The 25,066-nt window shown below is 42.2% G+C and overlaps 1 protein-coding gene across 1 annotated transcript in view; it reads right to left on the bottom strand.

Moving 5' to 3' along the window:
• OLFML2A (olfactomedin like 2A) overlaps positions 1-25,066 on the bottom strand; it is a 47,738-nt gene that overhangs the window by 16,818 nt on the left and 5,854 nt on the right. The window contains exons 2-4 of the mRNA XM_072631890.1: positions 8,725-8,988; positions 5,177-5,284; positions 1,541-1,726 (exon numbers count right to left, since the gene is read on the bottom strand). Of these exons, the coding sequence (XP_072487991.1) occupies positions 1,541-1,726; positions 5,177-5,284; positions 8,725-8,988 (558 nt within the window). The remainder of the gene's footprint in view (positions 1-1,540; positions 1,727-5,176; positions 5,285-8,724; positions 8,989-25,066) is intronic.

The following is a 25,066-nucleotide window of genomic DNA, read 5'->3' as shown; positions in this document are numbered from 1 at the left end:
GCACAGTGTCTGGAAGGTGTTGTGGCTGCTGTTGGGGCAGCTAGGTGTTACAGTGGATAGAGCACTGGGATTGGAATCAGGAAGACTCCTCTCTGTCTCTGTATACACACACGTATAAACACATATATGTATATATATGTACGTGTAGGTATATATGTATATGTGTGTATGTGTGTATGTGTATGTGTGTGTGTGTGTGTGTGTGTGTGTATATATATATATATATATATATATATATATATATATATATATATATATATATATGTATACACACATACATACATATGCATAGGGTATCTAGGTGGCCCAAGTAGACAGAGTGCTGGGCCTAGAGTCAGGAAGACTCATCTTCTGAGTTCAAATCCTGCCTCAGATACTAACTAGCTGTGAGACCCTGGGCAAGTCACTTAACCCTGTTTGCCTCAGTTACTCATCTGTAAAATGAGCTGGAAAAGAAAATGACAAAGCACTCTAATATCTTGGCCAAGAAGATCCCAAGTGGGATCACAATGAGTCAGAAAATGGGGATAATAATAGCACCTTGCAATATTGTTGTAATTGGTAAAGAACTCAGCACTGTGCCTGGCCAATAGTTCATATTACATAAATGCTCATTCCTTTCCTTTCCCCATGCATAGTATAATAGTAGGCGAGTTCAGTGGTGGAGGATTTCAAATTATGGAGCTGAGGATTCCAGTTCCAGAGTCGAGCCCATGACAGGGAATCACTCTTGGGGTTGCGGGGAGAAAAGAGTCTCCTCTCCCCCTCCCACCAACCTGACTGGAGAGATTGGAGCAGAAGCAATCAACATCTCCAGCTAGGATCAGAGGCTGGACTGGTAGGAGACAACACAGCCAACTGAGTGACCTACTGATGACAAGCAGATGTGGAAAGGTGGTCACCCAAGGATGAAGGAAGCTTCACAGAGTATGATCCTTTACATCAAAGAAGAAGGCTGGGTATGGACTAAAGAAAATGCCAGAAATCAGGAGACATTTTTTACCTTAGGGATCAGTCAATCTGTATGTGCCTGTCTCCCACTGGCATCTCAGTGTGAGTCTCCTCTTCCCATGGACCTGTATCTGTGATAGAGTATGCTTTGGGGGAGAATCTCTTATACCAGCTGTTCTTAATACGCTATCTTAGTAAATGCTTTTTGCTTAAAGCTAGCTAATCGTGTTTGGCTGATTATTAATAGAAAAGAGAATGGTGGGGGCTCAGGAGCAATGGTACCAGAAGTATACCTCAGAGTTACCCCTAGAACTTTGCGAGAGAAGTAGCCTGTCGCCCTTAGGAAGCTTTATCTAACCTGGCACCAAAACTTTGGGGGAGTAGCCAAGAAAGGGCACCTCACTACTATTTCTGGTTGTGTGACCTTAGGCAAGTGACTTCCTCAGTTTCCTCATTTGTAAAACGGAGATAATAACATCTCTGTGACTTACCTCATGGGATTTTTGTAAGGAGTCAATTTGCAGACTGTAAAGTGTTCTAGGAACATGGGCCATTCTCATGATTAATGTAATCCACAGCTCTGGCTTACCTGGGCTTTGCTCTCGGGGCCAGCAGCTGCATCCTTCTGTAGCAACTGGTAGCCCAGGCTGGAAATTTCCTTCTTAATACTCATCATGATGTCTGAGTAGTTCTCGTAACGCTTCATCTGGTGGGTCAGGTGGGCCACACTTTCTTTCATGAAATCATTCTCCCGGCTGAGGTTTGTCTTAATGGTCTGCAAGGGACAGGGACAAGAAATATGACACTGTAGCAGAAAGGACATTGAACTTTTGGGTCAAAACATCTGGGTTTAAGTCCTAGATTCAGTAGTAACTCCATGACCTTGGGCATGAACCTCAGTTTACCTATCTGTATAATGGAACTACTAATCCTTAAATTCCTTCTCTCTCAGGACTATGGTGAGGAAAGTGATTTGTAAGTCCTAGGGGATGAAGTGGATAGAGTGGAGTCAGCTCTGGAGTCAGGAGGATCTGAGTTCAAATCCAGCCTCAGACACTTATTAGCTGTGTGACTCTGGATAAGTCACTTAACCCTGTTTACCTCAGTTTCCTCATCTGTAAAATGATGAGGAAATAGCAAACCACTCCAGTATCTCTGCCAAGAAAACCCCGAATAGGATCACAAAGAGTCAGAAATGACTGAAAAACAGTGATGAAACTCTCTAATGGTATTTTAATTATTATAATTACATCCCAGCATCTCTCCTGCCACTCCTTACTCCTCATTCCCTTTCCTCCTGTCCCCCACCCCAGGGTGTTAGGAAGGAACTGGAGAAAGGTTGTAAGATCTGAGTTCAAGTCTTCACTCTGTCACTTACTAGCCATATAATCTTACTATTCCGAACCTCATTTTCCTCATGTGAGAAATGGGTAAAATGACACTTCCATGGGCTGCTGTATATATGTACTTCAGCTGACTATACAACATCAGGAGAAAAGCAGTGTGTGTTTCATTCTCTTAGCTTTACAGATGGGGAGACTGAGACTAAGTGAGCAGACTTGTGCCAAAGTGATCACACAAGTTAGTGGCAGAGTTTGGACTTGCACCCAGGTTTTCTGAGTCTCTGCTTCCTGTGGTTGTTTTAAGGATTCAATGCAGTCATTAATATGTGCTTTTGGATAAGTCAATGTTGATTCCTCGAAGACCATGATATTCCATGACTGGAGGCCAGGGAGGATCACCAGAAGCAGCAGAGAGCTGTGGGATGAACATTCATTTGGAGTCAGAGAACCTGGGTTCAAATCCCTCCTGAGCCACTGAGCACCTTTGTGACCTTGGGCAAGTCACTTAACTTCCTTAAAATTAGATTTATTCATCTAAAAAATGAGAGAGTGACTTTTTAGACTAGATGACTTCTAACTTCCCTCTCAGTTCCATGTTTATAGTTCTCTCATAAAGTACCACATGTCAGTCATCACTATTGTATATATTATATTATTAGGATGTGAGTTATGAGAGTCCCTCAAACATATAAAATCTTTTCTTCCTTCCTTCCTCCCTCCCTCCCTTCTTTCCTTCCTTCCTCCCAATGGTATATGATTTTTTTTCATAGCTTAAAAAAATGTAGTTAAGAGTCTTGACTTGATAATCAAGAAGCCTAGGTTCTCAGCTGGGCATTGAATCTAACTGAAGGCAGCTGGGTGATGCAGTGGATAGAACACTGGACTTGGAATTAAGAGGACCTGAGTTCAAATGCTGCCTCAGATACTAGCCTAGTAAATCTTAGCAAGTCATTTAACCTATCTGTATCTGTTCTCTCATTTGTAAAATGGGGATAATAGCACCTGTCTTCCAGGGTTGTTTTAAGAATAAAATGAAGTAATGTTTATAATATTCTTTGCAAACCTTAAAGCACTATATTACTGCTGTTCAGTTGTATCTGACTCTTCATGACTTCTTTTGGGGTCTTCTTGGCTAAGATACTAGACCGGTTTGCCATTTCCTCCTCCAGCTCATTTTATAGATGAGGAAACTGAGGCAAACAGGGTTAAGTGACTTGACTGTGGAGCTAGGAAGCATCTGAGGCTGAGTATGAACTCATGAAGATGTCTTTCTAACTCCAGGCTGGTGTTTCTATCCACAGCACCACCCCCGCTGCCCAGCTATTGTTATAAAATTACTATTAATAATCCCAAAGTGGACATTCCTCCAGCTTTGCCACTCCCTGCATTTCAATTTCTTCATCTGTTAAATGGAGACAATGAGAGCTGCAGTACAAAACAATTCACAGAATTTTTTTGAGCCTCAAATGAGATGAGGGATGAGAAACACGTAAATGTGCACACTAATCATAATTAATTATTGAAAAATCCAGCTTCTCTCTCAGATGTGGAAGGGCAAGGGTGTCCACGCAGAAGCCGAAGAAGTCTGAGGGAACTGGGAGACAAGGAAGGATGGGTACAGACTGGAGGCAGGAGCAGGAAGCCTGAAGGGACAGGGGCCTTTTCCCAGGCAAAGCTCTGCAGGGGGAGGTAGGGATGGGTAGATGGAGCCTCAACACCCAACCAGCGAAGACAAAGGACAATAATAACTGCTCATGTTTTACATTTACAAAGTGCTTTCAACTCCATGGTCCAGGGGAGTGAAGGGATGACTGCCCACACTGTACAGAAGAGGAAAATGAGGGTCAATTACATTCTCTTCCAAACACTTATTAACCATTCACTATTGTGAACTGAGCCTCGGGCTCAATGCCAGTAAAACAAATCCACATATATAGGGTGCTTTACAAAGCCCTGTACAAATGCTCTAATTGTTAGCTTGGTTATTATTTACTGTTTACAGAGCATTTTATTCACCTACTCTTACCTTAGCTTCAAAGCTACATCTTGAGGTAGACAGTGCAGGCATTACTGAACACAAAGTGGGGAAATTAAGGCACACTGAGAGGAATATCAGAGTCATGGAGCAAGTAAGCATTAGATCTAGGCCCATAAACCAGGACTCCAGACTCCAAGTCCAGGCAACCTCTAATAACAATATTAATGGAGAGTTGTCCATGGATGGTCTTTGTCTCATAATCTCCTCTAGGTCAGGAAGCTGCCTAGATGAGAGGCAGGTTTTGGAGGGTAATGAAGCAATGAGGAATGACATTGCTGTCATACTTGAACATTCAAACAGCATAAGGTAAGGAGGGCAAGGACTGTTATTATCATTTTCCAGATGAAAAAACTAAAGTTCAGGGAAAGGAAGTGACTTGTCTAAGATCACACTGCCAGGAAATGACAGAGCTGGGATTTGAACCCATTCATTCACTCAACACACATTTATTAAGCACTTTTTACATTCCAGGTACCATGCTAGGGAAGCAAAGTTAAGCCTCTTGACTTTAAGACAATCCCTTTTTCCAACAAATCTCCATTTTGGTTCTGAATGAATTAAGGTTAGTCTAGGAAGGGCTTGGTTCCATCGGTTTGGCTGCCTGAAAGGCAGACATGGAGCTGGTGCTGCCTCCTTTTGCTGTAGATGCCCCGAGGAGGTGAAGGTATGGAAGGGAACACAGCCTTCTTTTCCTGGTAGTCAGGGAACCGCAGGCTACCTTAACATCCAGATTTCATACAAGCAAGATTTAGGGGGGAAGTACCCTATATTTGAACCAATATAGAATTTTGCTTCTCCAATGTCCCATGCCCTGTTACCATTGTGGAGAGGCAAACCCTCTCACCTCTTCCAGGGTGTTCATCTGAGATGCCACTTTGTTGATGTAGGCATGGACTTTCATCAGGTCCATACTGTACAATGTCCCTTCCAGGAGGTCAACCATGGACTGGAGCTATAGAGAAAAAAGGACATAGTTTTCTTCCAAATCTCCAGACTTCACACCCAGGCCCTCATCTGGGGCCCCAAACTGTATTGTAAGATAGTGAGCTCCCTGTCAATGGAAGTATTTGAGCAGAAGTTGGACAAACACTTGTTGGGGATGGTATAGGAAGGATTCATGTTCTAGAGGGATTGGACCAGATGACCTCTGGCTCAGAAAGCTTTGACAGCAACAAAGGAGAGCTCTATGAAGTATTTCCATCGCTTTCAACTTCTCAGCAACTGAGACTCCATTGCTGTTAACCTAGGATTAGTTTCCATCAAGAATCTACTTCTACTATCTGAACATCTGTCATGGGAAAGAGGGATTCGATTTATTCCAGTTAGCTCCAGGTGCTGGACTAGAAGCAACTGGAGGAAGTTATAAGGAGGCAGACTTCATTGGAAAGGTTTGCCTCAAAAGATACTGAGTTCCTCATCACTGTGGGGATTCAAGAAGAGGCTGGATTTTGTAACAGAGAGATATATATTGGGTAGGGATTGGACTAGATGATTTCTGAGATCTACACTTCCCATATGAGGTCTCTTTGATACTTTGGTTTTAAGGAAAATTGGTCTAGTGGAAAGAACACTGGATCAGGACTCAGCAAACCTAGATTCCAGTCTGGTCTGCCCCCAGTTCACAGGGTGACCCTGAGCAAATCATTTCTCCATCCTTGAACTCTAGTTTCCTTCTCTGTAAAATGATATTATTAGACTAAGATTCCTTTCAGTTTTGACAAGGTCCCTCCAAGTACTATGTTCTAAAGTACTTTTCAACCCTGATATTCTATTTTCTAAGGTCTCTGCTTATTACTTTAAAGCTCTTACAGTTTATGTTCTAAGATTCTTTCTAGGGCTCACATTCTATGTTCTAAGGTCCCTTCCAACCCTGATGTTCTATGTTCTAAGATCCCCTCCAAAGCTCACATTCTATGTTCTAAAGTCCCCTCCAGCTCTGATATTCTGTGATCTAAGGCCTATATTCTATATTCTAAGGACTTCTCCAGCATTAACAGTTTCTACATTTAAAGGTCCCTTCTAGCCCTCACATTCTGTGCTCCAAGGGGCCTTCTAGCTCATGGTCTATGTTCTCAAGTTCCTTCAGTCTTCATAGTTTGGGTTCTAAGACCCCTTTCAACTTCTTTTACCCTTCACATTTTCTATTTTGGGGTTCCTTCCAAGTCTAATAATTTGTATTTTAAGATACCTTCCATCTCTAAGCTTCCTGCTAGCTCTGATGGTTGACATCCCAAAGGTCCTCCCACTTCTAACAATTTATGTTCTACAGTCTTTTTAGCTTTAACATTCTATGTCAAATCCTTCCAACCTTAAAATTTTACTTTAAGGTCCTTTCTAGTAATTGCATTCTATGTTCTAAGAACCATTCTAGTTCTAAAAATCCACATTCTAAGATTTCTTTTGGCCAATAGGGGTCAAAAAACAACTCCTCACAAGAGCCCAAAGCTGGGACTTTCCTACGTTTGGTGGGCTGTGGTCTCCTCCTCAAAGCCCACCCTCTGCTTTGAGGCCCAAAGACTCAACTGCTTTCAGCTCCCCTCCCTTCTCTTGGTCTTATGCCCCCTTCCTGCCTGGAAAGCTGGCTCCTTTCAATGTGTGTTTGATGTTACTTTGCCTGGTCTGGGAGCAAAGAGGGAAACAGAGCCCACACCCTTTCCCTCACTGACAACATGTCTCAGGTCTCCTCCCCACACCAAACTGGAAAAATGATGAGACTAAAAGCCCACACCCAGGACATTGTCCTGATTGACCTTTAACTGAAGTCACTGCTCCCTTGGAAGGGGTGGAAGGACTGGCATGAGAAGCCGAAGGATTTATGGGGGGGGGGGGGGGGATTATCACACAAAACAGTTCTTGTTGAGGGGAGGGACATCGAAGGTCATGACTGCAGAAAGAGCTGCTCCCAGCTCCTCTCCTCTGCCCCCATCCCTGCAAATATTCCATTTCCTCAGCTCTTCCCTATTTTCCACTGGGTTCCCACCTGCCTTTCTGTCTTCCTTGTTGTATACCCACCCCATTCCCACCAATTATCTAAAGAACCATGTGGGCAATGATTGTCCCTCAGTCCCTCAAACTCTCCCCTCACTACTATCTGCTATCTCATGACATTTGTTTCTCCTTCCAAAGTCTTGGCAAGGCTGCCCTTCTCTGGAAGCCTCCTAAATCTCAAACCTCAATAATACTTATACCTCCCTTCAATCAATGACACAGGAAACATGGGTTTGACTTTTACACTTTACTTAGGCCCCAGGGGACAGAGCTGATCCTCAGTTCCCTGGCTCAGTTTTCTGATGCTGGAGTCTGACTCATCCCTCTCCCCCATTCCCCAAAAGGAAGGCCTGAGATCTAGGACCTGGAGAAACACCCTTATGAAGAGTCTGGAAGAAGACAGAAGTGAAAAGCAGAGCTCTGCTAAAACTCTAAACAAAAAGAATGTACAAGTGACTGCCTGGAACTTCTCAGATGGACATTGAAACCCATGTGCTGCTAGCAAATAGAACCAAAAGGACAATGTACTAGGAGTAAGAAGGCCTGCATTCTGATCCTCAATCTTGATTAGCTGTGTAACCCTAGACAAATCTCTTCCGCTTTCTGGGCCTTAGTTTGTTTATCTGTAAAATGGAGAAGTCAGATTAGGTAATCCCTAGAGTCTCATTCTATACTGTAAATTCCTGTTCCCATAACATTTTATATTCTATAGTCTTATTCTAAATTGAACATTGTATAGTAAAGATCCATTTCAGTTTTAATTTTTATTACATTCCCTTCTACACTGCGGGGATTAACAGGACGTGACACCCCCACAATCGGGAAAAATCTGTGTAAAATTTTTTGGCCTTCCCTTTGTACCTGAAAAGAACTCTGAATTTTTTCTTTTATGGGGTATTTACAGTACCTTATTGTAAAATTTGGGTTGATATTATGCAATACTATACATATGTTTGGTGCATTTCCGAATTTCTAAACTTTTTCTGTGTTATCTGCTGGCCTTTGTGTGTCATCTGTAGCTTCCACCAAGTTCCTAAAAAAATTCCCATTTTATTTCTTATGCAGACCTATGATATATTGAAACCACAATGGGAAAAGCTGCAATATGGAAGGAATAACTGTATTCTAAGGTCCCTTCCTTCTCTAACACTATATGATTCTACACTTTACTGAGATTGGAGATTAGGGAATTTATTGAGATTGGTGACTTTACACTAGAACAGTGGTTTGCCATTTTGATTGAGTATGATAAGTGGTGTTTTTGTGATGACTTACTGCTAAGTATTGTAATCACCTGAATCCGGGTCCTAGACATGCCTCCCTTTAGCCTTCCCACCACCCAGCCCCTGTGGAGGCTTCCCTTTCCCTGGGGTGAGCATCTGCTCAGCCCCCCCCCCCACATACCTTGAAGAGTTCTGGCGCTTGTTTCTTGATCTTTTCCATCTTCCACTCATTCTCGCAGGGGTTGAGAGAGGAAGGGGGTGCCATGCAGGAGCAGCGACAATCAGCCCCAGAACTCACAGTTTCCACTGTGTAGAAGTCCTCCACTCTCATATTCCCACTGCGGACACGGCTGCAGGCGTCTTTGCTCAGGGGCCTCAGGATGCACTTGCAGCGGCAGTCAGAGCCCTCAGATGTCATCTGAACCTGTTCTGTATCACCAAACACCTGGGGGGATAGCAGAACAGAGGTCCCTGGGGAGAAGGCCCAAAGATAGACTGGGCACTGGGGAGAGAAGTGTCTATTTAACCAACAGGCTGAGTAGGCACATGCATAGTGGGGGCTACCAACATTAGTGAAGTTCAAGGTTTCCTCTCTCTGAAGTAGAAAAATTTCCCTTTTATGGGAAGGGAAGGAAGTGACAACTGGACCTATTTTGGACATGATTCTCACCAACAAGAATTAGAAATAGTGACCACCTTGTGGGGGGGGGGGGGAGTCACCACTCACTCCATTTTAAAATCTCTGATAGAGAAGGAGAGGGATACACGTATAGTTGGACAGGCATCCGAGATCTGCAGAGAAGAGATTTCAAAGCACTCAGAGAAAGCTAAGTAGGAATCCACTGCCTAAAATTCTACAGGGGAGTCAGCCCAAAGGGGATGGGAAGGTCTTAAAAATGAAGTTCTGAAAGCAGAAACAAATCCAATGAGGAAGGAAGGAAGGTGTCATCTATATCAAGGCTTCTTAAACTTTTTCCACTAGAATTCTGTTTTCACCTGGGGAAATTTTAACAAATATACAGATGTATAAAACAGACATACACATCAAATGTTTACCGATAATAATCATAAAGAAATTTGTTTTAAAATGACTCTTTGATACACGTATAATTTTACCATTTATTAATGATGAAAGCAAATTTGTATATTAATGAGATGGATGTGTTTGTTTATTTTTACATAAAGAATTAAATTTTGGTGGAATGTTTGATACTGGAGGACGTAGAGCATCTTCAACGTATTTCAGAGTGGATTGATATTTTGATTTCATAATCATCAATGCTGATAATGCCACTTCACATAAATACGTAGCACAAAATGGCAGCAGTATGTTGTCAGAAAGTCTGTCCTAAGCCCAAGCCAAAATTCATTTAATGATTTTGTACGTACAGTAAAAATACTGCAATTCATAGAATACAATAGTCTCAAATCTGAACCAAGGTGTTTCTAGCAGTGTTTTTGTTGTGTTTTGTGGTGTGAGAGCATGTGTGGTGCAAAGTGTGCATGTTGTGTGTTCAGAACCAAGGCTGCAGCGAAGCTACTAGATACAGCACAGACAAGTGCTGCCAGAAACACCTCGGATTCGTTTTTTGATCTGGAATTAATTTTTCGTCACTGTGCGTTCAGAAACCTTTTACCATTGCCAATATTTTCTCAATCCCTATATTCTGTTATGTGACCCCATATTGGGTCTCTGACTCACGGTTTAAGAAGCACTGAACTATAGAGATCAATGTAGACTTTAAGGAGGATAGAAAGGTGGTGGCAGCAAACATAGGTAATGGAACCAAAGTTCTATAGGGTCTTGTAAGAAGAGTGTCAAGAATGTGAAAGTTCAGAACAAGCTAAGGCTGAGCATGAAAAGGGTATTTTAGTTGTGTTGAGCAAAAGAGAGAAGCAGGGGCGGCTGAGTTCAAATCTGACCTCAGATACTTGATACTTACTAGCTGTGTGACCCTGGGCAAGTCACTTATTGCCGAGAGAGAGAGAGAGAGAGAGAGAGAGAGAGAGAGAGAGAGAGAGAGAGAGAGAGACAGAGAGAGAGAGAGACAGAGAGACAGAGAGACAGAGAGAGAGAGAGACAGAGACAGACAGAGAGAGAGAGACAGAGACAGACAGAGAGACAGACAGACAGAGACAGAGACAGAGAGACAGACAGACAGAGACAGAAAGGAAGAGACAGAGAGAGAGAGAGGAAGAGACAGAGAGACACAGAGAGAGAGGAAGAGACAGAGAGACAGAGACAGAGAGACAGACAGAGACAGAGAGAGAGAAAGACACAGAGACAGAGACAGAGACAGAGAGAGACAGAGAGACAGAGACAGAGAGAGACAGGAAGAGACACAGAGAGAGAAACAGAGACAGACAAAAAAAGATAGGATAGCTATTCAGGAGGGTTGGAACAAATATAAAGGATAATGGAGAGAAGGCAGAACTACTCAACTCATTTTGCTTCTCTTCTCTGCTAAGAAAAATTATCTTGGACGAGAAAATGATTAATAAGGAATTGGAGCCCAAGTTAAATAAGGAGATAGTAAGAGAAAGCTTACTGCCCTTGATGAATTTGAGTCACCAGACCTGAATGAACTACATCCCAGGGGAATGAAGGAAGAAGCAGGTTTAATTATTGAGCCAGCTGCAGAAATCTTTGAAAGGCTATGGAGAATGGGATTTCTGTTTAAGAACTAAATATGGGCAAATATCCCAATTTTCAAAACCAGGAAAAAAGCAGAGTTTGTCATCTAAAGGGCACTGAGCTTGATTTCAATTCCTGGAAAAATCCTAGAAAATACATTAAAGAGATGAATTGTGAACATCTAGAAAGGGAAGCAGTGACATGAATTCCTCAAGAACAAGTCTTGGCAGACCAGCCTCACACCCTAACAGCATAGTAGAGAGGAAAAGCACCAGATCTGCCACCGTCTACCAGGATGAGTAGGAGCAGTTTTCTCATTTGTAAAATGAGGGAGTGGGACTAGATGATGGCTGAGGTTTCTTCCTGCTCTAAATCTATGATCCTGTGATTATCGGAGGTAGCTAGGGGATGCAGTGGATAGACCACTAGGTCTAGAGTCAGGAAGACTTGAATTCAAATCGAGTCTCAGACACTCACTAGCTGTTTGACCCTGAGCAAGTCACTTGCCTTATGTTTGCGTCAGTTCTCACCTGTAAAATGGAGAACATAATAGCACCTACCTCCTACAGTCACTGGGGGATCAAATAAAACAATATTTATAAAGCAGTTAGCATAGTGTCTGGCACACAACAAGGGCTTAATAAATTCTTGTTTTTTTCCTATGATGCCTCCTTTTTTTTTTGGACAGGATTACTTGATTAATAGATTATTGTTATGACCAGAAATGTTGTAGGCACTGTAGACTCGATTTCAGCTAAGCATTTGACAACATCTCTCATGCTAACCTTGTTGAGAAGATGAAGAGTTGTGGGTTATACAAGCTTACAGTCGGGTGGATTCAGACCCACTTGAATGAGTCCTAAATTTTCAGAGTTAGGAGAAAGAAGGGAATAAGCATCTATCTAGCATCTGTTAGGCACCAGGCCCTGAGCTAAGTGCTTTCAAATATCCCATTTGATCCTCATGACAACTTTGGGAGGTAGGTGCTGTTAATATTCCCACTTTACAGTAAAGGAAACTGAGGCAGACAGTGGTTAAGCGATTTGCCCAGGATCACACAGCTAAGTATCTGCCTGAGGCAGTATCTGCCTCAAGGTAGATATCAATTTGGAAGGTCTCCAATGAAGAGTGCCCCAAAATTCTGTCCTAGGTTTGGGCTTATTTGACCTTGTCATAAATCATTTGGATGACTGTATGCTTATCAGATTTGCAGATGGAACAAAACTTGAGGGGACAGCTAATTGAATGATACAACCAGGATCCCAAAACACCTCCATGGGCTAGAACAATGGATTGAATCAAAGTGAAATTTAATAGAGGTAAAGATATAATCCTATATCCAGATTTTTTTTTTTAAAGTCCTAGTTTTGTGAAGAAGGTCTTAGCGGACTGCAAGCTCAGTTCAACATGACAATCAGCAAACTTAATTCAACCTTAGGTTGGATGAGGAGAACAGTGTCCAGAGTTTGGGCAATGACAGTCTCACTGTTTTTTACCCTGATCAGGGCCCATCTGGAAGACTGTGTTCAATTCTGCCTGCCATGTTTGAGAAAGGAGAGTAATAAGCTAGAGAGAGCCCAGAGGAAGGCAATCGGGATAGTGAGGGACTTCCAGACTATGTTATGTGAACAATGTTGAAAGAAACAAAAACATTTAGCTTGGAGAAGACTGGAGGAGGACCGTCATAGTTACTTTTAAATAAAGGGTCATGCAGAAGAAGAATTAGACTTCTGCTTTAGACAATCATAAAATGAGAATAACTGCAAGTAATCTGAGCATTCCCAGATAAAAAGACATAAAGGTATAAAGGGTAAGGTTCTGCAACGAGATTTACGGTGTTGAACCCTGGTTCTGATACTTAATAGTTGTGGTCTTGCACAAGTAATAGACATAAGAAGTGGGAGGGTCCTCAGAGATCCTCTCAAGGTTCCCCACCCCCTAATCTGGCCCCCCTCATTTTAAAAATGAGGAATCCCAAGCCTGCAAGTAGTAAGCAGTAGAATAAGGATTTGAACTCAGACCCTTTGACTCCAAAAGGAATGCTGGTCCCTTAACCCTACTGGGTCTTAGGTTCATCTTTAGATAAATGGGGATAATAATCCTCATATTTTTTATTGTTAATTAAAAAGAACTCTGTAAACTTGGCAGACAATGAGTTGAGATGAAAAGTACACTGGGTTTGAATCCCAGCTCTGTTACATGAGTGATACTTCCCTTTTCTGGGCCTTGGTTTCCCCTTCTGTAAAATTAGAGGGTCAGACTAGATCATCTCTAAGGTCTTTTCTACCCCTAAATCCTGATTCTGCAAACTGTAAAGAACTAGAGAAATATGAACTATTAATGGGAAAATCACTTCTACTCCCCAACTTTGGTTCTTTATCTGCAGAATGGGGATAATAATGTTTGCAATGCCTACTTCATAAAAATTGCTATGAAAAAAAGCATTTTGTGCACTTCTGGCTTTTATGATTTGTTCTGGATTCCCAGTTTTGTCATGGTGGTGATTAGATTAGCGTTCATCTTTTAAAAAGCTGCTTTTTCTAGAGACATTCTTCAGGGTCTTGATCCCTCCACTTGAGTTTTCTTTTTTCCTTTTCTGGGGGTTTCTGAAAGGAAAGGCCAGGAATAATGGTCCAACTGTAACCTCCTAATCCCAGGGGAAGACAGACTGGTCCTAAGCAGGGAGCTCTGGGACTGCTGCAGGGAGTTTTTGGTAACAAGGACACTTTCCTGGCAAAACTTACTTTTGAAGTTGCCAGGTAATCATGTCCTACCTGTTAATGGTTAACACCAGGCCAGAATGAGGGCTCAGTGTTTGCCACGTTCCCCAGCCCCATGCCATTTGTAGGAGGAACTTCCAAATGCTAATTCCATCTAATCAGTCATAGAACTGTATATGCTACCTGGGTTGGAAGGGATATTAGAACATGGATTGTTAAAACAGAGAAGTCAGAATATCAGAATGAAAAGGGAACTTAGAATCGTAGGGCTTTAGAACACTGAGGGTCAGAAATGAAAGGGGGCCTTAAAACATACAATGTTAGAGTTGGAGAGGATGTTAGAACAAAATATCAGAGCAAAGCTGATAGAGACCTATCAACTTCACTAGTTTAACCCTGTTACTTTAATTAAGAAAACTGAAATCAGGAAAATGAGGCTCTGAAAGGGCCTCATCACACTGATGATTAGCGGCAGCACTAGAACCAGACCACAACCCAGGTCCTCTGACTCACCCTCAAGCTCTCTGCACCAAATAGGGCTGACTCTCAACTCTGTATAATCACCCCCAAGGGTCTCCAGACTCTCAGAGAGTCTGTGTTCTGCTGGTCTCTAGATTCTCTGCTTCTGCCCCTTCACAATCCCAGCCTGTGTCTCTCCAGTCAGGTCTGATGGGGCCCTAGCAAAAGGGGAGCTGACACAGATTGGGTGTGGGGGACTTAACTGGGGCCTCCCCCATTACTGGGCAGGAAAAGCTGTTTAGCTCATCTGCCCAAGCAGCGACCATCTGCTACATTCTTTCCCTCAGTGATGAAGTGCAACGTCCTATGTGGTGCAGGGAGGTTGGCAAGGCTTACTCAGGCCCACTGGCGGGTCAGTTTTCAAGCTGGCCTGGAAACAGCCTTTGGTAACAATCCTGGGTTTGGTTCAGGAGGTGAGCCCCTCCTCACCCCACCCCAAGCCAAAACCTGCCCAGCTGGCTCATGCCTCCCCATCCCCCACCCAACTCCTGTTCCCTCCTACCACCCATCTCTTTTCACTTTGCTAAGGACAAAGCCCTGGTACATGGTATGTAAGATCCCTTACTTGGAGGTGGAGCTGACTCTGAATTCCTTCCTCTCCTTCCCTAATTTACACAATGAAGGAAGATTCCTAATAACCAAATGTTAGAGCGGGCTGGAATCTCAAAGCATAGGACATTAGAATATGGCACGTAGAATGTTAGGGCTAGAAAGCACCTCAGAATATGCAGAGAATGTTACAGAATGTCAGAGTTAGCAGTGACTTTAGAGGGCTATCTTCTTTGTCCAACTCCCTCATTTTAAAGAAGAGGAAACAGAGACCCAGAGAGAAAAAGCAACTTTCTCAAAGTTAGAGCTGAATAGGAGCAGAGCTAACATTCGAACCCAGTTCTGTTGCTTCCCAATCTAGGGCTCGTCCCAGGACACTACCCTGTAAAGGGTCAAGAGAGCTCTTAAATGACTGTGCTCCAGGCATCCTGAGGAGTCTTTTGGTGACTCTTTATAACTGGCTCTTTTTTTAAATCCTGTCCTCCCTCCAGGCAAACCTGGAAAATATGTTTCTTCAAGTCCAGATCTCCCTGGTTCCCACTCTCCTCTTTCACTCCCACCCACCTCCCTGCTACCCCCGAAACAAAACTCCTTGCTGCCCACATAGACGGCTGCTGTCCTCATTTTCTCGGTGGTTTTTATATAAACAGGACCCCGAATGCTTACAAGTAGTTCACAATGGAATCCAAAAACCATCAGGGGGAAAATTAGTGGTCTTACCGAAAACGAGTCAATTAGATTCTAAGATGGATCAAATTGTGCACCAACCATTGGTGCCAAAGAAAGCTGCTTTTCTCCCTTTCCATCCCTTTGTATTTCCTCTCCAACCCCTCACCTCCTTCCATAAGGATATCCTGCCACCTACTTGGAAGGTGATTCTGTCCTTTTAAAAGCCTGAAAATCTGTGCTCTGAAGCTCTTGCTTGAGACAATTTAGTTACTTTAAAATTTAGCAATGGGGTCTAATTTACATATAATGCAAATCACCCAAATCGTGGACATACCACCCCAGTCAGTTCCAGTCTTTTTGACGTTGTGTGCTAAACTGAATGCTAAACTTGGGGTCAGCTGGCATGGGTATGAGTCCTAACTCTCAGACTTACTAGCTCAGCAATTCATGTCACCTCTCTGACCCTCAGTTTCCTTACCTGTAGAGAAAATAATCCTTATTTCCTACCTGCCTCGGAGAAAAAATGTTTTGTACATCTTAAAACACTACAGAAATGAGCACTCTGCAAAATGATGTGGCTGGACTAGGATCAAGGGTTCTTAACCTGGATACTCTGAACTTATTTTTTATATTTTGATATATTAGGCTTCCTTTGTAATTTTGTTTTAATTATTTTTCTTTTTTTTCAGACAATAAAGAGAGATTTAATAACCTAGAGATTTAATAACCAAAAGCTTTCACAGCCAAATCTAACTCATAAAAAGAGAAATGAAAGAGATTTTGGAAAAAAATTATCTTTAAAATATTTGATCAAAATATGAAGGATGGCACTACAGGTATAGGACCAGAGTCAGATTCAAGAAGACCTGTATTCAAGTTTGGCCTCTAACACACACAGTATGATGCTGGGAAAATCAGTTACTTTTTTTTTTTAATTTATTTATTTAACTTTTAACATTCATTTTCACAAAATTTTGGGTTTCAAATTTTCTCCCCATTTCTCCCCTCCCCCCTCCCCAAAACGCCAAGCATTCTAATTGCCCCTATCACAGATCTGCCCTCTCTTCTAACATCCCTCCCTTCCCTTGTCCCCATCTTCTCTTTTGTCCTGTAGGGCCAGATAACTTTCTATACCCCATTGCCTATTTTCTAGTAGTAAGAACAATACTTGACACTTGTTCCTAAAACTTTGACTTTCAACTTCTCTTCATCCCTCCCTCCCCACCCATTCCTTTTGGGAAGCAAGCAATTCAATATAGGCCATATCTGTGTAGTTTTGCAAATGATTTCCATAATAGTCATGTTGTATAAGACTAACTATATTTCCCTCCATCCTATCCTGCCCCCCCATTGCTTCTGTTCTCTCTTTGGATCTTGTCCCTCCCCAAGAGTGTTGACCTCAAATTAGTCCCTCCTCCCACTGCCCTCCCCTCCATCATTCCCTCCCATCCCTCCTATCCCCTTCTCCCCCACTTTCCTGTATTGTAAGATAGGTTTTCATACCAAAATGATTGTGCATTTTATTCCTTCCTTTAGTCGAATGTGATGAGAGTAAGCTTCATGTTTTTCTCTCACCTCCCCTCTTTTTCCCTCCACTGAAAAGTCTTTTGCTTGCCTCTTTTATGAGGGATAATTTGCCCCATTCTGTTTCTCCCTTTGTCCTTCCAATATATTTCTCTCACCCCTTAATTTCATTTTTTTAAGATATGATCCCATCCTATTCAATTCACTCTGTGCTGTGTGTGTGTGTGTGTGTGTGTGTGTGTAATCCCACCAATTATACAGATACTGAAAAGTTTCAAGAGTTACAAATATTGTCTTTCCATGCAGGAATGTAAACAGTTCAACTTTAGTAAGTCCCTTATGACTTCTCTTTGCTGTTTACCTTTTCATGCTTATCTTCATTCTTGTGTTTGAAGGTCAAATTTTCTTTTCAGCTCTGGTCTTTTCATCAAGAATGCTTGAAAGTTCTCTATTTCATTGAAAGACCATTTTTCTCCCTGAAGTATTATACTCAGTTTTGCTGGGTAGTTGATTCTTGGTTTTAGGCCTAGTCCCTTTGACTTCTGGAATATCATATTCCATGCCCTTCTATCTCTTAATGTAGAAGCTGCTAGATCTTGTGTTATCCTGATTGTACTTCCACAATACTTGAATTGTTTCTTTCTAGCTGCTTGCAATATTTTCTCCTTGACCTGGGAACTCTGGAATTTGGCCACAATGTTCCTAGGAGTTTGTCTTTTTGGATCTCTTTCAGGAGGTGATCAGTGGATTCTTTCAATATTTATTTTGCCCTCTGGTTCTAGAATATCAGGGCAGTTTTCCTTGAGAATTTCATGAAAGATAATGTCTAGGCTCTTTTTTTGATCATGGCTTTCAGGCAGTCCCATAATTTTTAAATTGTCTCTCCTGGATCTATTCTCCAGGTCAGTTGTTTTTCCAATGAGATATTTCACATTCTCTTCCATTTTTTCATTCTTTTGGTTTTCTTTTTTGTGATTTCTTGGTTTGTCATAAAGTCATTAGCCTCCATTTGTTCCATTCTAATTTTGAAAGAACTATTTTCTTCATTGACCTTTTGGACCTCCTTTTCCATTTGGCTAATTCTGCTTTTGAAAGCATTCTTCTCCTCATTGGCTTTTTGAACCTCTTTTGCCAAGTGAGTTAGCCTATTTTTCAAGGTATTATTTTCTTCAGCATTTTTTTGGGTCTCCTTTAGCAAGGTGTTGACCTGCTTTTCATGCTTTTCTTGCATCTCTCTCATTTCTCTTCCCAGTTTTTCCTCCACCTCTCTAACTTGATTTTCAAAATCCTTTTTGAGCTCTTCCATGGCCTGAGCCTACTGAATATTTATTTTGGGTGTTTGGGATACAGAAGCCTACTCTTTTACGTCTTTCCCTGACAATAAGCATTGTTCTTCCTCATCTGAAAGGATGGGATGAGATATCTGTTCACCTAGAAAGTAGCCTTCTGTGGTCTTACTTTTTTTCCCTGTTTTAGGCATTTTCCCAACCCGTTACTTGACTTCTGGGTCAGAGTAGGGTATACTCTGGGAATCTGTAAGATCTCAGTTCCTCCAAGGTGGCACAATCAAGTGAGTACTAATCTGGATGCAGAGAGGGATTTTTGTGCCCAGAATCTTTGCAGATACCTCTCCACAGCCACTTGGCCTCCAGTTCCCAAGTCAGCACTGGGGGCTGATTTTCAAATAAGCTGGATGGGCAGGGCCGCCATTCAGGGTGAGACAAAGACTAGCTCTCCCAGGGCCTCCACCCAGGGCTGAGGTAAGACTCAGCTTTTCAATGCCCCCAGGGATTTTTACCCTCCAACAATGGAGCTTCCCGTAGGGGCTGCTGTGCACCCTCTGTGGACGCTGCCTGCTGCTGGAGCTATGGGAAAGCCCTTCTCCCTTCCTGGCCAGCCGATTAAACCCCGTCTCTGACCTTTGGTGTCTGTGGGTCCAGGGATCTGAGGACCCGCTACTTCGACTGGAGATTCCGCCCCCAAAGTGTCCTCCTCCCAGAGTCTCATTGCGCCTCACTGCTCGGCCAAGGCTGGCCTGGGCTCTGTGCTCTGCTCCATGTCCAGCACAACTGACGTTTCCGTGGGCCTTTCAGGTCACTGTGGGCTGGAAATCTCCTCCACTCTGTTGTTCTCCACTTCTGCTGCTCCAAAATTTGTTGAGAGTCCCTCTCTACAGATATTTTATGGGCTGTGGGGGGGACCCTGCGTAAGTGTGTCTTTCTAGTCTGCCATCTTGGCTCCACCTCCTTTAATTATTTTTCAATTCATATTTTTTTTAAGCCAAATGAGATAATATTTATAAAGTGTTTAGCACAGTGACTGGCACATGACTGGATCTTAATAAATGCTTGTTCCCTTTCCCCTTATTTTATACATTTAAAAACATTATTCTGAGAAAGAGTCCATAGGCTCCCCCAGACTGGCAAAGGAATACATGAAACAAATGGGTTAATAAACTTGGACTAGGGGGTCTCTAAGGTTCTTTCCAACTCTCAATCTTTTAGTCCTCCTATTACTTCCCTTATCATTATCCCTCCTCCCTCTGTTCTCCTTCGGCTTCCTCCTCCTCTTCCTCTCCCTCCTCTTATTAATAATTCTGTCCTTGCTCTTCCCCTCCACCCACGCTTCCTCCTATTACTGCTTTCTGGGAGATCTCAACTACTCTCAACACTCCAAATACTTACCTTGCTAACCACTCTTCAACCTCTTTCAGCACTTCTTTTTCTTTCTCTTGCTTCCTAAGCATAAGTCATAGCTTTGGAACTGGAAGGGAACTTAAAGGTCATCGAAATCCTCCCCCCTCATTTTATAGATGGGGAAGCTGAGGCTGAGAGAGGTTAAGTGATTTCCAAGGTAAGGGACAGATCTGGAATTTGAACCCAGATTCTCTGACTCCAATACAGCAATCTCAAATGCAACCTTCTACGTAAATCCTTTTCTGATCCCTAAACTGCTAGAGGTCTCCTTCCCCAAACTACCTTATTATGTAACATATTCATTTTGAATATATTTTGGATATGTTTATATAAGCCAAGTTGTCTCCCACCTCTGAAATAAGCTCCTGGAGGAATGCTTAGCAGAGTGCTTGGCACACAGCAGGTGTTTAATAAATGCGTGTTGAGTGGCTTCAGCCCCTGCTTAGCCCTAAGCTCTCAGACTCTCTTCTTTCTCAATATTCTCTCCCTTTGTGGTCTAATTCATTCCCATAGAGGCAGTTAGGTGACGCAGTGGATAGAGCAGGAGTCAGGAGGACCTGAGTTCAAACCTCACCTCAGACACTTGACACTCACTAGCTGTGTGACCTTGGGCAAGTCACTTAACCCCAACTATCTCATACTGGGCCATCTCCAGTCATCCTAATGAATATCTGGTCACTGGATTCAGATGGGTCTGGAGGAGAAGTGAGGCTGGTGACCTGCACAGCCCTCCCTCACTCAAAACAGAGTTAAGTGCAAGTCACGTCATCATTTCTCTGATGGCATGGTCCTCGGCAATGAAGGACGAACACACAGGCAATTCATTCCCATGGGTTCAATGATTGCTTCTATTTAAATTAGTCACAGTTGTATATTTCTAGTCTTGATCTCCTTTCTGAGACTTAAATTGATGTGTTGAACTGACTACTGAATAAACTCCAACTAATTTTCCTACTGGCACTTCAGACTCAATATATCCCAATCTGAATTCATCATCTCCCCCCTCTACATCTGCTCCTCCCCATGACTTCTCAATTTTTATTCATGACAGCACCATCTGTATTTGGTCACCTAGGCTGGAAACCTTCATGTTGACTTCCCCACCTCCCCCCATTCCCCCACATTCAATCAGTTGCCAACCTGTCTTAAGGGTTCCTTCAAAAAGTCTCTTTCAACACTTTTTTTCCCCTCTTCTTTACTCCCACTATTATCACTCAAATTCTGGTAAAATGGAAAGAGCTGTGACTCTGAAGTCAGAAAACCTGGGTTCAAATTCCTTTTCTGACAATATTACTTTGATGACTTTGGGCAAATGACTTAAGCTCCATGGGCCTCAGCTTTCTCATTGTAATGTTAATGAGAGTTAAAGATCTTCCCTAACCATTAAGAAGCCTCAGGTAGAGCCCATTTAGGGAAGCTTGATTAGGGGAGGCTTGTTTTGTGGGAAGGCCCACATCTTTTGTTAATTGTTAATAGTTAATGAGGCACTAGATCACAAGGGTTGTGATGCCCTCCGGCTCTGAAAAGTGTATATATAGTCTGAGATGAGGTTTTGCTTTGGGCTCACTTTTTGGAAGAAGGTTCATGTGCTAGATGAGACTGGACAGCCGTTGAGGAACCCTCTGGCTTTGAAAACACAGATGTTCTCTCTAGTACATATTATTTATGGTCAGACAGTTGGCAGCCCTGTCTGTTGGTCTTCATTTCTCTGCTTGTATTTCCTCTGTTGGTGTATGTAATTAAAGAAGGTTGCTGACCCCCTTTTAAGTTGCTTTCCTTAGAAAAGCAGATCTAAGAACCTGTGCAGCAGGCCTTCTTAGATGTGTGTCAGGGTGCTTCCTGCTATACTCATCTCTAAAATGAAGGGTAGATATCATGATCTCTGAGATCCCTTTCAGGTCTACTTTCATGTTATTATAACAAAGTGATCTCCTTCTTTATCCTCCCAATTCATTCTTCATACAGTTGCCAGCTTCATCAGATTGAGAGCTGGATTTCTAGTGACTTGCTCATGGTCACACAAGCAGTAAATAATGGAACCAGGATTTGAACTCCGAGTGTTCTGGCTCTGAATCCAGTCCTTTTTTCATTATACCACATTGTTTCCAGGCTCAATGCACAGCTGTGAGTATGCTTTTAAAAAATCCCACGCCTCCTCACCGCCCACACTCCTCAGCCTGTTATACAAGGCTCTCCACCCAAGTCTCTAGCCTTGTTTCCCATTACTTCTTCAGTCTAAATGAACTCTCTGGTCCAGTTGATATTCTCCTTGTTTTCTCTGCCAAGGAGAATGATCTTTAGTCTGGAAAGGACTAAACAAAAATGGTTAACAGGGAGTTGAACCTAAGATAAATGAGGAGATAGTTAAGAGAGTACCTAGCTTGATGAGTACAAGTCACCTGACCTGAATGAAGTAGATCCCAAGGTACTGAAAAAATAATCAGATGCCACTATTGAGTTATTGTCAGTGACTTTTGAAAGATTGTGGAAAATGGGATAGGTCCCACAAGACTGGAGAAGGGCAAACTCTGCTTTAATTTTTCTAAAAAAGGAAAGACAGGAGATTCTGAAAACTATAGAATGGTACCTCTTTTCTTCTGTGCAGAGATGGGGGGCCATGGATCTTCTACCCTACAGATAATTGAAGCTTGATTTCAATTCCTGGAAAAATTCTAGAATAGTGAAGGGATGATTTGTTAACATCTAGGAAGGGAAACAATGATGACCAAGAGCTGCCATGGTCTTTGAAAAAAAGGTCATGCATGACAAACAAATCTCATTTTTTTTTTTCTTTTGGACTAGGTTCAAAGACTGCTAGATCAGGGTAATACAGCAACCAATCTTTTTTTGCCTAGATTTCAACAATGCATTTAACATTGTCTCTCATGCTATCCGTATGGATGAGAAGGAAAGATGAGAGTACAATTAGGTGGATTCAAATATGGTTCAATAACTGGTCTTAAAGAGTCTTCATTTATGGGTAGATGTCAACTTGAAAGGAGCTCCCTTGTGTAATGCCCCACAGGTCTATCCTGGGCCCTATTCTGTTTAATAGTACTATAAACAATTTGGATGACAGCATGGATGGCATGCTAATAAAATCTGCATATAACACAAAACTTGGACAGCTAATACATTGGATGACAGGACCAAGATCCAAAAAGACCTCCATAAGATGAAATTTAGTAAAATAAATACAAAGTTCCTCACTTGGAATTAAAAAACAAAATCAATTCCACAAGTATATAACAGGGGACATAATTAGGCAACAGTTCCTGTGAAAGAGGTATGGGGGTTTTCAGGGATTACAAGCTCAACATGTCAGCCAGAAAAGCTAATGAGATCTTGGGCTTTATCAAGAAAAGCATCTTGTCCATAAGTGGGGAGAAGACTATGTGCTGCCCTGGTCAGATCACTTCTAGAGTACTGCATTCAGTTCTCACAGTATTGAGTCTAGAGAAGAGAACAAGGGGTTGGCAAGATAGCTACCTTCAAATATTTGTGGAAGAGAGAGTCCAGGGTGGGGAACCTGAGGCCTCAGGGCCACAGGTGGCCTTGTAAGTCCTTGGGTGTGGCCTTTTGACAGAGTCCAAGTTTTACGGAACAAATCTTTTTGAGGGGATTTGTTCCATGAAGTTTGAATTCAGTCAAGAGGACACACTAGAGGACTTGGAGGGTCACAGGTTCCCCACCCCTGGATTAAACATGTTCATCTTAACCTCAAATGGCTGAACTAGCAGCAATGGCTGGATGTTGTAGAGAGGCACATTTGGGCTTGATGTAAGGAAAAATTTCTTAAGTTACAGTTAACACAGTGCCTGGCACATAGTAGATACTTTATAGATGTTTATTGATTGACTGATCAGTTACTACTGTTCTAGGCACTAGGGATATAAATACAATAAAAGAAAGAATCCCTACTAGCAAGGCTCAAGAAGGCACCTCCCTCCCCTCTGCGCAATAGTGAAGATCTTTGGGACCCGAGTCCTACAGATAACTCAAGACTGTTTGGATGGGTTCCTTAGTGTTGCTGACCTGTTGGTTCTTTTCCTCTGTCATTATTTGTTATAAGAGACGGTTCTCTTGGAAGATAAAGGGGTAAAGGATGTGTTTCGAAATGAATCTGCTATAAAAACAAAAGATATCAGTTAAAATGTTTGAAAAAAAAATTACAGCTCACCTCAAATAAAATGACCTGGCTTGGGAGATAACAGGACGCCTGTCACTAGAGCACTTCACGTCAAACCTGGATGAACACTTTTTGGACGTTGTACAGGGCATTTCTGGCCAGCTAGAGATGGGACTGGTTGGCCTCTTAAGTCCCTTCTAATGCTGAGATTATGTGATTGTGTTCACTCCCCGAAATGCCTGCCATTTTCTTCTTTTGCCTATCTGAATCATAGCCATCTTTCAACTCACTCAATTACCTTATTTCTTCCAGGAAGCCTTCCCTAACTACTACAGCTCATAGAAATTTGTCCCTCCTCTAAACTCCAACATGACATATCTTGTCTATGCCATTCAGTTGGCACTTAAGATTCAACAAACAAATCTTGATCTCTGTTCAGTGCAGAGCACTGTTCTCGGTGGCTGAGGGAGAGACAAAGTTTAGGTTAATTATACTGCTGCCTTCATTAGACTTACATTCTAATTGGGGAGTGACATAAATTATAGGATAATGGAAAGAGCATCGAATCTGAACATGGATTCAAACACTAGCTCTATTACTTACAAGTTGTGTAACATTGGGAAAAATCACTTCTTTTTTTAAAATTTTAATTATTTTATTTGTTTTCAGTATTCTACAATCACTCCCACATATCTCAGATTTTTTTCCTGTCCCTCCCCCTCCTTCCCCACTCCCTCCCTGAGATGATGTGCAATCTTATATAAGTTCTACACATACATTCCTATTAAATACATTTTCACCTTATTCACGTTGCATAGAAGAATTAAAATGAATGGCAGAAACCATAAAACAAAACATAATACAAGACAAAATGGTCTGCTTCATTCTGCGATCCAATACCATAGTTCTTTCTCTAGATGTGGAAGCGTTTTGCCTCAAGTCCATTGGGAATTTTTCAGGTCCCTGCATTGCTATGAAGGACTAAGTCTACCAGAAAAATTCCTCACACCTTGAATCACTTCCTTCTTAAGCCTCAGTTTCCCCATGTGTAAAATGAAGAATTAGATGATCTCTACTGTCCT

The sequence above is a fragment of the Notamacropus eugenii genome, chromosome 1 (assembly GCF_028372415.1).
Source record: "Notamacropus eugenii isolate mMacEug1 chromosome 1, mMacEug1.pri_v2, whole genome shotgun sequence".
Lineage (NCBI taxonomy): Eukaryota > Metazoa > Chordata > Mammalia > Diprotodontia > Macropodidae > Notamacropus > Notamacropus eugenii.
Note: the sequence above shows the minus strand (reverse complement) of the source record. Positions and strands in the feature narration are given on the sequence as shown.